The 13057-nt window shown below is 45.0% G+C and overlaps 1 protein-coding gene across 1 annotated transcript; it reads right to left on the bottom strand.

Moving 5' to 3' along the window:
• Window positions 1-1857: 1857 nt before the first annotated feature.
• Window positions 1858-12277, bottom strand: AMER2 (APC membrane recruitment protein 2). Its single transcript, XM_027713682.2, has 2 exons — window positions 11366-12277; window positions 1858-11191 (listed from the first exon to the last, which is right to left on the bottom strand). The coding sequence occupies exons 1-2, from the start codon at window positions 12183-12185 to the stop codon at window positions 10314-10316; spliced, it is 1698 nt and encodes a 565-aa protein (XP_027569483.1). The 5' UTR covers window positions 12186-12277; the 3' UTR covers window positions 1858-10313.
• Window positions 12278-13057: the final 780 nt, after the last annotated feature.

The following is a 13057-nucleotide window of genomic DNA, read 5'->3' as shown; positions in this document are numbered from 1 at the left end:
TGAATACCTGATCCAAGTGCTAAGGGTCTTTGCAGAGCAAAAAGAGTGACGTGTCATTAGAGATGAAGCAGGTTCTTGGTCCTCAGCTGCCATAGCAGCACCCATGGCTGCTGAAATAACCCTTTGAAGAACCTTTGAGCCTCTTTCCCATCCCCCTCAGGGCACTGTGGAATGGTTTTAATTGGAAGCAGATGTGCAATGTGGTAGGTAGGAGCAAGTGGCTGCTCAATGTGAGCTCCTAGTAAACAACTCCTGTACAATCACTTTGAAAGGGAAAAATACCATGATTCAAGGGAAAGGGTTTAAAATGAGGCTAGTACTCACTGATGGTCAGCTGAGTGGTCCATTAGACTTGCCAACACTCCTTACCAATTATTTGGAGTCAAGAATATTATCTTCTCTTTGTTGCTTGATAGATTTTGGATGCATCATTCATCTTCAATGAATGGGTCACAGAAAGATTTCCAAGTCATCACTTCCATTGCAAACACTTTTCCAGTAAGGTGGCCATGAAAGTCATAGAGACGTACCATAAGGAATGACTGATTTTGGTTTGAATTAGGGAGGGACTTTTAGCTCAATATTAGAAACTTCATCTTGATTTCAAAAGGAATATTTGGGCTAAGTCTGGTTTCAGGAGATTTTTCAATTTTTTTCTGTCACAGTGGATGTGTCAGGTTACTGTCATCTAGTTTTGTGGAAGGTGGTGACAGCTGCATCACACATCTACAATTATCAAGATTCATAAGTTGTACATCTGCCCTGCACTTCACTGAAACCCCTCTGTCCCCCAGAATCCCAGCAGCTATACTTGGACACAAGTAATCACTAGGCAATCTTCTGTGGCAGAAAATTTAAACTATAACTCCTCTGCTTTCAGATGCATAGGATAAACAACATGAACATGCAATATGGGACACAGGCTGAGAAAGCCTGAATGTAAAACTGCTTGTGCATTAAATCACTGGGAAAAAACCTTTCTTCAGCCTCATTCCAGCTACTGGAAAGAGGAGTTACGCTTTTGTGAACATAGGATCAATTTATACTGTGTCACCATGTCCTGCTCCTTACGAACATTAATGAGCTTTTCATACCTTTTGTTTTGTTATTGCCTGAAAACTATTGAGGAGATTTTATTGCAGTACTTACTCTGGCAGGTTCGGTATCTTCCATGGGAGAACCCTTAGCAAGGCAGTGCTACTTAGCTAAGCAAAGTAAATAAACTTAAGGATTAAAACTTGACTGATGTGAATACTTCACGTGTTTTCTAAATGCAAGAAATTTAGAGAGGGTTGCAAAACAGAGGTTCTAATAAATGTCATTTCATAGTTATAGCAATGAAGTTCCAGTTTTAAAGGTGGGAAATGTAGCTTACAGCAGACTGTGTTTTCTGGCTGTCACACCAAAACTACAACTCCAAAGTCAATATGTGTCAAGAGAACCAGCTTCCCTGCTGACTTCCCAACCGGGAGAAGCAGGAAACAAAACCGATTTAAAAAACAGAACGAAGCTCAGTCCATTTCATTGTCTAAGTTGTTTAAAGGGAAAGAAAAACCAAAACCAAACAAAAACTACATGCTGATGAAATGGAAGACCAGAAGACCAAAGTTCTTATTTCTGAAAGCCCCCCTTTAAGTAACAAATTTAGTCTAGTTATTCTATGATGTTATTAGTAGAATTGCTAAAGGCATGTCTATATAAAAATCAAAGTGCACACGAGCCCAAATATTCTCTTTTATGGTATTTTGGTGACATAATTTCCTAATGTCTTGCTTTCAAAAGCCTAGTATTTTCCAGTGCACTGAATAGACTGGTTCCATCTCTAGCTCAAACATCAAAAAGTAACCTTCACATTCATCAATGAAAAGTGACAACTGGTTTTATTAACTGTATTCATTATAACACATGACAGTGGGAATATTTTTCACTGTTAAGATTTTTGAATGGAAGAAAAGTGCAGTTAGTCTGAGTTCCTTACATTCATTAGAAGCAAGACTATTGAAACCATCAACATTTACAATGACACATAAGCAAACACCAGAATCAGTGCCAATAAATACACAGAGTACCAAAATAAATATTTACAGAATTAAAAATATAATAAACACTGATTAGTATATCCTTGTGAACTGCCAGGGAAGAAAGACATCTATTGCTATCAGTTAAGTTGTAAATACATTAAGAATACAGTGATTCGAGGAGACACATACTCATCAAAGTTTGTAGAAGTGGAAAGGAGCAGAGTGTGTCTAACAGTCTCTGTTATAAAAACAACCCCCCCCCGGAATGTTGTGAGCTTTCACTAAGAAAAAGCTGGTGCACACAGACTAGCCAGATTATTACCAAACCTTTTAGATAAGAGGAGAGGAGAGTTCTGGCTTTACTCACTCATTACCTTGAACAGGTCATATGCTACCTTATTGGGGGTGGCTGACACAAAATACGAGGGAAAATTGTAATTAACAGTGATCTGTCAGCTATAACACGTCTTATAGAAACAGGCTAAGTGACTTCTAACAGGACACATACGTCCCTTTCAGCACGTAGGAAACACCAAGAGCACTGGTTTGTCCCATGCAGTGTGGAGCAGTCCCTGCTACCATTTCCTCATGCATACTATGATGTTTAAGCAGAATTGGGCTGTCATTAAAGACTGAAGTCATAAAACACTGGATTTATCAAATCTGTATTTTCCACCAACCACATTCATACCTCATCCCCCATTTCAACAGGACCACAAGCTTCAACACTAAAACTTTTCTGAGGCATATTCTACTAACAGAGCAAGGAAAATTCAGATGGGATCAAATTATGGAATTTTCACTCAACCTTAATAACAACTGACACCGCTAACAGATCCACTGATTTCAGAGAGAATACTAGTGGAATAAGATATTGTCTAACTGTTACAATTTCACCCATGGCAGAGGATTTACTTTAATTAAAAAAAAAAAAAAAAAAAAAGGAACAGCTTTAGTCTTGCTCTCTCTTTCGAAAAGCAGGATAATGTTGCTTTTATCAAGCCATGTGCCTAGTACTTGATAGTGCTGCTGCACTGTGTGTGCCACACTCCCTTCCCACTTGTCCTTGGGCTGCAAGGGTGCAGCCAGAGCTCCCCACCCTGCCTAGGGCTTGGGTCTTCACATATTCCTGGAAAAATGAGGATGGAAGAGCAGTGAGATGCCATGAATCAGTGCTGGGCTACAGAGGATTTGTGGACATTTCTGTGCTGAAACTGTCTTTAGAAACTAAAACACTGGGCACTGCTCAGGTGTTGATGAAAGCAGTCATACTGTAGTCCACTGGCAGGAGCACTGGCTTCAGCACACGCAGAATCACACCAGCTCCTAACCCAGTGTAACACAGCAATCCAAGCACCAATGTAAGAAAAAAAGGACACAGATTTTAGAGGCATATGTATAAATCTCTTTTTCCACAAGGACAAGAAGTTCAGCCCTTGCTTTCATTCCATCTCACAGACACTCTATCAACCCTCCCACTCCAGCACAGTACCACCACCCCGGCTTTTCCTGTTGTTGTCCAGCTGGGTTGACACCTGCACATGGTGACAGCCTGCACCTCTCTGCTGGGACCACATGGCAGGGTCAGACAGCAAATGCTTCCAGTAACTGGAGGTGCCTTGCTCCCCCAGTCCACAGGGTGCAGGTGAGTTAGGACACACCTTCCTGTCTGCTGCCATTAACCAACATTTTAAGAACAGGCTTAATTCAAAGCAGATTTAGCCAATTTTCTTCTATGAGCACATTATGTTCAAAGCTCCCAATGCATCTGCACAAAAAGCCCACGGAAACAACCCGATACCGATTTAGCAACTGTTTTGATGCAACATCATCCAAAATAATAAAAATCTGTTAAAGATCTTACCATTCAGTCCCTACATACTGGTCCCGCTAACAACATATATTAAAAATGTGGTTGTGAAATAGTTAAAGGGAGGCTTCATTAGTTACCATATCAAAACCACAAACAATAACAAAATAAGCAGGAGGTTTAGAACTGTGGAAAGGATCTGGTCCTGTTCTTGCCATCAAGAGTTAAATTAAGGAAGCCAGTGATTGTGTTAGCTGTAATTTAAACATGCTGAGCACTGGAATTATGTGCAGGAGTGCAGCTTGTTAAGATGGAAAAACAATGGACAGACATGTTTTGCATTCAGATCAGTGAAAACACTACCACAGTAATATAAAAGACTGCACAAACACCTGAATAATGCTAATATTTGGGGGAAAAAAGGAAGACTTATTTAAGAAACACTTCCTATTTCCTTAAGATAAGAGATTAAGGACCTTTGCCAGTTCTTACTGGAGTCAGTGGAAGCTCTGCCACAGCAGAACTGGACCTTGGAATGAGATTGTCATGTTGGCAAATGCCCGTTTTTTAACTTTGTGGCCATAGCTGGTTTAGCTTTTATTGCAGACCATTGCTTGGAGCTGATGTCAAAGTAGATAAAGCAATCTTCTTCTTTTATCCATTGCTACGAGAAGCCTTTCAGAGTAGCAGTTGAATCTCCTTACCCTATGAGGTACATAACCTTTTCCTCTCTCCACTACAACTTTGGCTCTATTTATTTAAGTACGTACAGAAAGGAAAAAGGAAAGCAGTTCTTATCAAAGATAAAGAAAATCCGGGCACAGACTCCATAACAAACAGCTCCTGGGCTTTCCTACAAGAGTGACATGCTTCCTTGACAGATTTGCTAAATTGTCCACAACAGGAAAGTGGAGGGATGCATTCCATGCTATGCAAAATATCACTCAACATCCTCACCCATGTGTATGAGATCACACAGCAGAGATCTCCATTTTAAATATTTTTGCAGCTTATTCTGAGGGGAATTTAATTTTTTTTCAAGACCAAGAAGTAGAAGCAAAGATCTCCTGAAGAACACACTGACAGCAGCTCCTCTTTTCTAGTGCTGGAAGGCTAGATCAAAAATCTCAGTTTCCCAAGCAACTGCAGTATGGCTGAAAGAGAGATATAGAAGGAAAAAAGAAAAACAGGGTCCTAGGCAATAGTATTCACTGTTTTGGATGGAGAAGTCTTCTAAGGCAAGAAGAGCTTTAACAACCTGCTTTTGCAGGAATAAAGACCCACACGATGTGGCTCAAGTAGGTATAGCTATTATTCCTTTGCATATGACAAGTTCTTCCATTTCTCTCTACATGAAATGGACGTAGGAAACACCAACTCAGTGCTGACTGTTCCTAGCTGAGATGCTCACAAGGAAGACAAGATGTGAACTAATGAGCTAAAAAAATTCTGTGAGTCAAATTAAAAATAAACTGTCCCCTGAACACAAACAGCAAGACAGATTGAGATACCTCCTGCTCACAGTAAACAGCACGTGGACTCATGACAAGAGAACCCTGTCATCCCATCCCTTCCATCCCTCAGTGGAAGGGAGGGATGTTCAGCAGGAACCAGTCCCAGGCCACTGAAGACAGCTGACAGTGTATTTTCAGCACTGAGTCTCAGAAGAGTCAACTGTTGTGTAGTTCTGCTCGGACACGTGGGGTTATGTCATTATAATGGGAGCATAAACAAAGGGGTGAAAAAAAAGGAAAAGCCAAAATAAAACACAAAACCAAACCCTGCAGAAGCTGTCAAGTGTAAACTCTGCCAAGGCGCATTTCTGCAGTGTCTTTGAGTTGGTGTCAATTTGTTTTTCCGTGACAGAAGCCTCAGCCTTTCATATCAGTAGCTATGAAAACACATTTTCAGGCCACCTTGCCTAGAGTCCCCCGTTGTGGCTGCTGGATAACCATCTGTCTTGTAAGTGGCTATTGTTACTGTGACCTGTCTCTTTTGTACCATTATCTTGCTCAAAAGCCTTTTCGGAAAGCAGTCCATTAGAGCAGGGAAAGAAAAACCTCGGTGCATGGCCATGCCGCAGAATCAGTGGCTCCCTTTGATCTGCAAGCTCAGTCAGTACTAAAAATTTAAGAAACAACAAGGTTTTGCTTTGCTAAGCAAAGCCTGTTAATTTGGCTCATCTGCACTCATAGCATCTTACTGAAAATGCCATCTGTATCAGATGTTTTAAGACTTTGGTGCAATATTCACTTAGCTTGGATAAATAATTTAGTAAGAGTCATTAAAAAATAATCAGTGAATTAATTTTCATAGTGTACATCTATGCATGTAATTTTTAAAATTCAGTCCTCTACTACCCTGAATGACGGTAGTGAGAATATTCACAGTGGATGAAGAAAATGCTGGTGACTGATGGAATAAGACTGAACATAGATTTTTCTTATCTTAGTCATAGAATTTCTTCTGAAATCTATTATATGTAGTTGAGTCCTATTACTGGCAAGAGCAAAATGCATATGCACTACATGGAAAATAAGACCTTTTATGTCTGTTGCAGGCCACACATATAGTACAGAAACTTAGCTCCTATCATGACAAAAGAAGTCCACAAAAACATCATTTCATGCTACCGAAGGGAAATCTTCTGTGCTGATATAAAGGACAGGAATGTATACCACTGAAATCACTGTAGCTAGCTATAAAACACTACGCAATATATAGAAAAACTCTAGGAATATATAAAATTTACCAGTAGGGACCTGAAAGTGCAAAGAGTACACATAACTAAATACTGAGTCCTGATCTATAAAATCCTTTATGAACGGCATACAGCTGTTAATTACAAAGCATCATTCAGACCACCAAATAACAAATAAAACAAATTTTAAAAAGTATTGTTTAAGAAAACCAAAACAACGACAGCATTGGGAATGTGATCTTTGGGACTCGAACACCATTTCTACCTCAATTCCTACCAAAGCCAAGAAAAATATATGCTTGAACAGGGTAACATAAATGAGAATGCAAGCCACAACAGAATGCCTCAGGACTATTGCCTCTTTTTGTCTCAGCCTTTAAATCCAGGAAGCCATTAACTGTTTGTTCTTAGGCATCTCACAGTATTTTACGGGGATCTTTCAGGAATTAAATACAGGTCTAAAGAAAGCCTTTGAACCTCCTTCCCATGATTGTTTTAGGCATTGTGTGGAGTTATACAAACATATTTGTGTGAAAATTGAAAGCCCTAGTAAATATTAGATTTTCTATTACCTTTTGAAATAAAGAACATAGATGGCTTAAAGACAAAAGTGAATTTTATAAATACAAAGTTAATTTGAACACTGAATTTTGTCTTTACTCTCACATAACCATTACCCTGAATCAACGTCAGTATGCCACAATGACGCTCTACTACCAGCTACTTTCCTGTTTTCCTTTTAAGGATATGATTGTCCTTAAAATATGTACATAGCAAGCAGCCAAACAAACCACCGAGAGATTTGCAAAATGTACTTACACTGGGTATGCAACAGAAAGCTTGAGAGAGCGACTGGGGAGCACCTGGCATCGGCAGGCAGGGCGGCCGCCCTCCCACCCACGCTCGACTGCCAGCCCAGGGCTCCTCGCTCCAGGGGTTAGCACCGTGGGGGAAGCCGCCCACCAGCACGCAGAGGATGGAGGAAAAACATGGCAGAAAACAAAGGAGAGAGAGAAAAATGAAGGGGAGACAAAGCATTTTAATGATGGTTCGTGTTAATGGTTACGTGAGAGGGAGTTAGTCTAGTGTCATATTGGTTTCTCAATACAGACATGCCACAACGCGAACAAAAAACATATATGATGAATAATTTGCCACACACAGGTCCTGTACAGACGACAGCTGGTATCTCCTAGTGGTTTTAAAGATGCACCACTCCTACTACCTGTACTCACTGCTTCCAATTTTTATGGTACTACCCCCACATCCTCCCTCCCTCTCAACTTCCAGTACCCTATAGAATCTTTCAGCACAATTTGTCCTTAGAACAAAATGGGGAACTAGGATTTTTCTGCAGAGTTGTCATGCAAGGAAAGATGTGTCCCTTACAGTCGAGCAAAAACAAAAGAACAGAAAAAGGAATGTTAGATTTAGGGCTGAGGAGCAGGACAATATTCCATGTTCTGTACGTACATCCTTTTGAGGGTATTTCAGCTTTAACTTTCTAAAATGCACAAGCAGAGTCAGGCCAAATGCAAATCCCTTTCTCAGGCGAAGGAAACCATCGCCAGCACGTTTGGAGACAGATCCCCTGAGCCTGTGCGTGGGAGCGGGCACGCATGGCTGTGCTCACATGAGCATGGTGCACATACCCTGGGAGGAGGTGCGTGTGACTACACATGCATATGTACAACACGACTGTGTGGGGAGGCATAGAGGAAACCACACACGTACACATAAGAAAGAAAGCATATAAAATAATCTTCCTTGAAGTGTATTAAGGTTCTTTCTCAAACCATGAAAACAGGGACTGGTCAGGAAAAACTAACACTTTCACTGGCGTGTTGCAACTCCGTATTAAATCCTGCAGCAATTTCAGGACTAGATGCCAATTTTACCTTTGTGACTCTAAGGTCATTTCCCCAGTGAACCATGAACCACACATATACATATATACAATTCTTATTATGGTATATCCTGGCTTTTTATGGTTTGCCTATAACCTTAATATCCTTCAAATGTATATTCTGTATATTTATTTTCCTTTTTTTCTTTTGATTTTAGAGACAATAAAACCAACTGCTATGTAAGATCAGACCCATTAGCTTCAGTGATGTGAATTTAGGATTCTCTGCATAATATAGACGTATATTTTTAAAATGTATATTATTTTTTAGATACACTGGAGCATATATTTTATATTAAATGTGGTCTGATGATTAAATATGTATATCAAAATATTTTGTAAATACATAACATTTACCTTTAAACTTCAGTGAATTTTGGAGCTTTTTCAGTGTATCATAAAAATATGTCCTCAGGCACATTAAAACCCTATTAAATTTCTTTAAAATGTTGCCAATGCCCATGTACAGTAGCCACTATTTAAAAATGTCCTGGCCATTAATACATTTCTCATAAGATACAAGCTCATCAGACCATTTTATGCACCACTAGCTTACCATATTTTCTTTCTCTCTCTTAAAGTAAAATTATTCTGACATTATTAAGAATGAAAATAAAAAGCAACAAGAACCCAAACTTTCTTTAAATAGTCAAAAACTAATTTTATATATTTTAAAAAATAATACTTAAAAAACACATTTCTTTGCTGGGTTCCTTCTCTGTAAGGTTTAAGCCCAGAGCAACTGTGTCTAAACCCCTGAAAATAGAGGTTTGCAGTGGCAGTGCTGTCAGAACCTCAGCTCTGAGCCATGGAATGTGCCACTAGGATAAAATCAGCACTTCAGACTTACTTATCTGGGGATGCATGAGCCCATACAAACCAGAGTTTTGCTCTAATTTAAGGTACTTACACAAAGTTCTATCATTTTAGAACCGTAAAATTATCTACCTATAAAAACTAACTTTTGCTTAAACTCTAGATAATAAGGACGGGTGACTTTTTTTTTTCCATAAAAAATCTGTAGCATTGAGTAAATCTGCTAAAACATGTATATATTTACACATGGCGAAAGTTATTGTATAAATGTGGACAGTGTGTATATATTGGCATTTAGTAAAATGTTTCCCTGAACCTGATTGTATGCATTATCTGACAAGTATTGATGTAAACATCTGAATCTATGTCAGGTGTGTCTGTTACCCATTTACATTAGACCAGATCAAAACCAACCAGAGAGACAGACAAACAAAAATATGTTTTCCTGTTAGACAAGTCCACCTAACTCCTTAGTTAGCTCCTGCACACAAGTCAATCAAGTCTGCTGCTGAGCAGTGCTCTCGTTCCTACAGCAGGTAAAATACCTGTTAGGTTGGTTGTTTTTTGCTTGGCATTTTTTTCCAACATCTGGTAGAGCAAACATCATTTTCAGAGCCAGGCACCCACCCTTCACTCCTCCCCCAGAAATGATTAAAAGATAAGTGTATTGAAGAACCTCTCATGTTGCTCCTTTTTGTAACTTTGTTCCTTTGAAGAACTCATGATACTGCTTTGCATGAGGAAGGATGGTCATTTAGGCTCATAATCCAAGTCCTACATCCAGAAAGGTGTGTAAAAATGAACCTCCCCAGAGTTTAGTGTTGCAGAAAAAAGATACAAATGTAAAAAAAAGTGCTCAAAAAGAAGTCGACTTTTTATATTCAGCCAAACAGTCCAGTAAGAAGAGATTCAGAAGTGCAGGCCCACGGAGTACAGTGAAGGAAGCCTTTTAGGTGCCTTTCTTCAGGTGACGCAAAACTAATTCATTATCTGTGGTCCCGTATGCAGACTTTCACATATTGACCTCGTTGTCTGTCTTTGTCTCCACCTCTTACTCAACTACTTTTTGGCACTGTCCTGGTACGTGGCAGCTTTCACTGTTGTCCCTGCTACGCCCCTGTTACTGACCCGGCGTACCAGTACTTTAGAGACAGGGATTTTTGTTCTGTGCATCTCGCTCTTGGCCAGGTGATGGTGTGCCACGTGATGGCTGTTACTGGCGTCTGCTCCATGGCTGGCAGGATGCGAGGAGAGGTGTTTAATGCTGATGGGTATCTTGGAGTCCTTCGCTGTGCTTGAGGGTGTTTTCAGTGAGCTCGTGGTTGTTATCGGCGACACGGGCTTGGAGCGTGGCACGCTGGTGACTTCTTCGTTCGTAGGCCCCACTGGTGGGTTCTCATCCGGCTCGGCATAGAGGTCGTAGAGAGCATCCCCACTGTAGCTGTCCCTGGGAATGGTTTCCTTCTGGATGCTTGTGGAACCATCTTCCTCGGGACCAGGGGTGGTGGAATCCCAGTAGCCCTCGTCACTGTTTGGGATGCCTTCGTGTTGCTCCTTCTCTCTCCCCTTCTGCTCCTCTTTGTGGTTGACATGTATGGCAATCTGGTGGAGGTCACCACGCTTCACCACCACCCTATTCTGGGCCCCTTCGGTACCTCGGTTTTCCTTCAACTCCTCCGGCTTCTTTGTCCCTCCTCCACTTCCTCCTCCTTCTGTCTGAGTCTCGTCTTTCTGTGACAGCATATCCCAGAACTCCTGCAGGCAGGTGTCATCCACCTGGTCCGGGCTGGCCATCTCCTCCCCTCCTCCCTGGTAGGCCACCATGGTGGGGTGCTTCTTGGCGGCCCCCAGCTTGCCGGCCACGGGGGTGCTCTTCTCGCAGACGCCACTCCCGCCGCCCACATCCTCCTCGTGGTCCGCAATAATATCTCCGCAGCCTGTAAGAGAGTCAAAGCTTTTCAGTGAAGTCACGTCAGCAAACATCAAACAAATACGATCAATCGACTGCTCTGAGGGTGGATCAACAGAGGAAGGGTCAGGGGCAGCTGCCGTCTCTTGACCGCTATCACAGTGAGGTTCAACAGGGGGGATAGTCGTTATTGGAATTTCACCTGTTATCGCCGCATCCTTCGCAGTCCCAACCTCTACGGCGCCTGGCTCCGGTCGCTCGCGGCTGAGCTCCTCGAGTCGCCGCACGGCGGCGGCGGGGGCCGGCTCCTCTCGGTGCGGGGGGCTGCTGGCCCGGGGCTCCCCGCCGCCTGCTTCGGGCTCCTCAGCCTCGGCGGGCGCCTCGCCGCTGCGCTTCTCCCGCGGCGGCTCCGGCCCCGCGTCTCCCGCGCCGTTCGGGGTCTCAGACAAAGGTTTCGGCGTCTCCTCCTTGATGCACTCCAGGCTGGCGGTCAGGGACCCCGGCATGATAAGGCCGGACGGGATGTCCGAGGTTTCCCCCCTCTCCTCCTTGCCGTTTTTGTCCTTTTTGTGCCACCGCATGCTGCTGAAGATCCCCTTCAGCCCCTTCTTTTGTCTGCCGCCAGCGCGGGGCTCCGCGCCCTCCGCCTGCCTGCCGTTCTTCCTCAGCAGCGAGAAGAAGCTGTGCGACTTGGCCACCGCGCTGCCGGCGGGGCCGGCGGGGCCGCCGAGGCTGCCGGCCGGTCGCTCCTGCGCCTCCCGACCCTGGGGGTCGCCGCCGACCGGTTCCTCCTTCTTGCTGCTCTCCAGCACGGCGTCGGCCAAGCCGTCGTGCGTCCGGCTCCGCACCATCCCCGGCTTGCCGGCGCCCTTCCCCTCCCCGCCTCTGCTGCGCACCCCGAAGATGCTCGGCATGGTGCCCCCGGACTTCCTCCTCCTGAATAGCTTGAAGGCGGTTTTGTTAATCCTCCCCGACGGCTGCTCGGTGGCCGGGGGCTCGGCACAGTCGCAGTGCGAGTCCATGTCTGCCGCTGCCGCCGCCGCCGCCGCGGCTTCCCCTCCGCCGCGGAGCGCGGTGCGATCCCTCACTGACAGCCCCGCCGCCGCCGCCGCCGCCGCCCGCCCGTCTCCATGGCAACAGGGAGGAGGGAGGGAGGGGGATAAGCCGCTTTCCCTCCGCCGCCGCGGGCCCGATCCAGGCGGCCGCCGCCGCCCGCTCCGAGCCGAGCCGAGCCGAGCCGAGCCGAGCCGACCTGCGCCGCCGCAGCACCGCCGGCAGCGCCCCCGCCACGCCCGCCCCGCGGGCCTTACATAACGCGGCCCCTGCCCACTGCCTCACGCCGCCTCCCCCTCGCGCGGCCAGGCTCGCGGGTGCCCTGGGAAGGTGCCGCGCCCGGGCGGGCAGGGCTCAGCTTTTATTTATGAGAGCGTTTTGCATCGCCGCTGTGTCCTCCCGGCACAGTCGCTCCGCGCCCCGGACCGCGGGCGTTGCGTGGCTGAGGCCGTGCGCTTCTGCGGCGCAGCGAAGCACCCGCAGCGCCGCAGAGGAAAAGGGGCCGGTGGGGCTGCGGGTGGTGACAGTCTGCAGGTACCAGTGCACCACACGGCAGGAACAGACGGGTGGGAACATGGGACACCCAGACGGAACCCGGACGTAAATACCCCCGGGGGCAGAGGCAAAGGATGCCAAGTTCACCCCCCTCCCTTACTTCCCCATCTCCCACCTCACCAGGCTGACTCGCGCCATCCCTGTGTCCCTGTTTCTCCCCAGTGCCCCGAGGCCGCATGTCCCCACTGCCGACGGCCAGCGGGGAGCAGTGGTACAAGCTGGGGCACAGCCCAGCCCTCACCCCATTCGCCTCCCCTGCCGTGGAGGGGAAGGGCAGTGGCAGCCC

The sequence above is a fragment of the Pipra filicauda genome, unplaced genomic scaffold, assembly GCF_003945595.2.
Source record: "Pipra filicauda isolate LSUMZ 115617 unplaced genomic scaffold, ASM394559v2 scaffold142_size1944046_pilon, whole genome shotgun sequence".
NCBI lineage: Eukaryota > Metazoa > Chordata > Aves > Passeriformes > Pipridae > Pipra > Pipra filicauda.
The sequence above is the reverse complement of the archived record's forward strand: the minus strand, read 5'-3'. Positions and strand labels throughout refer to the sequence as shown.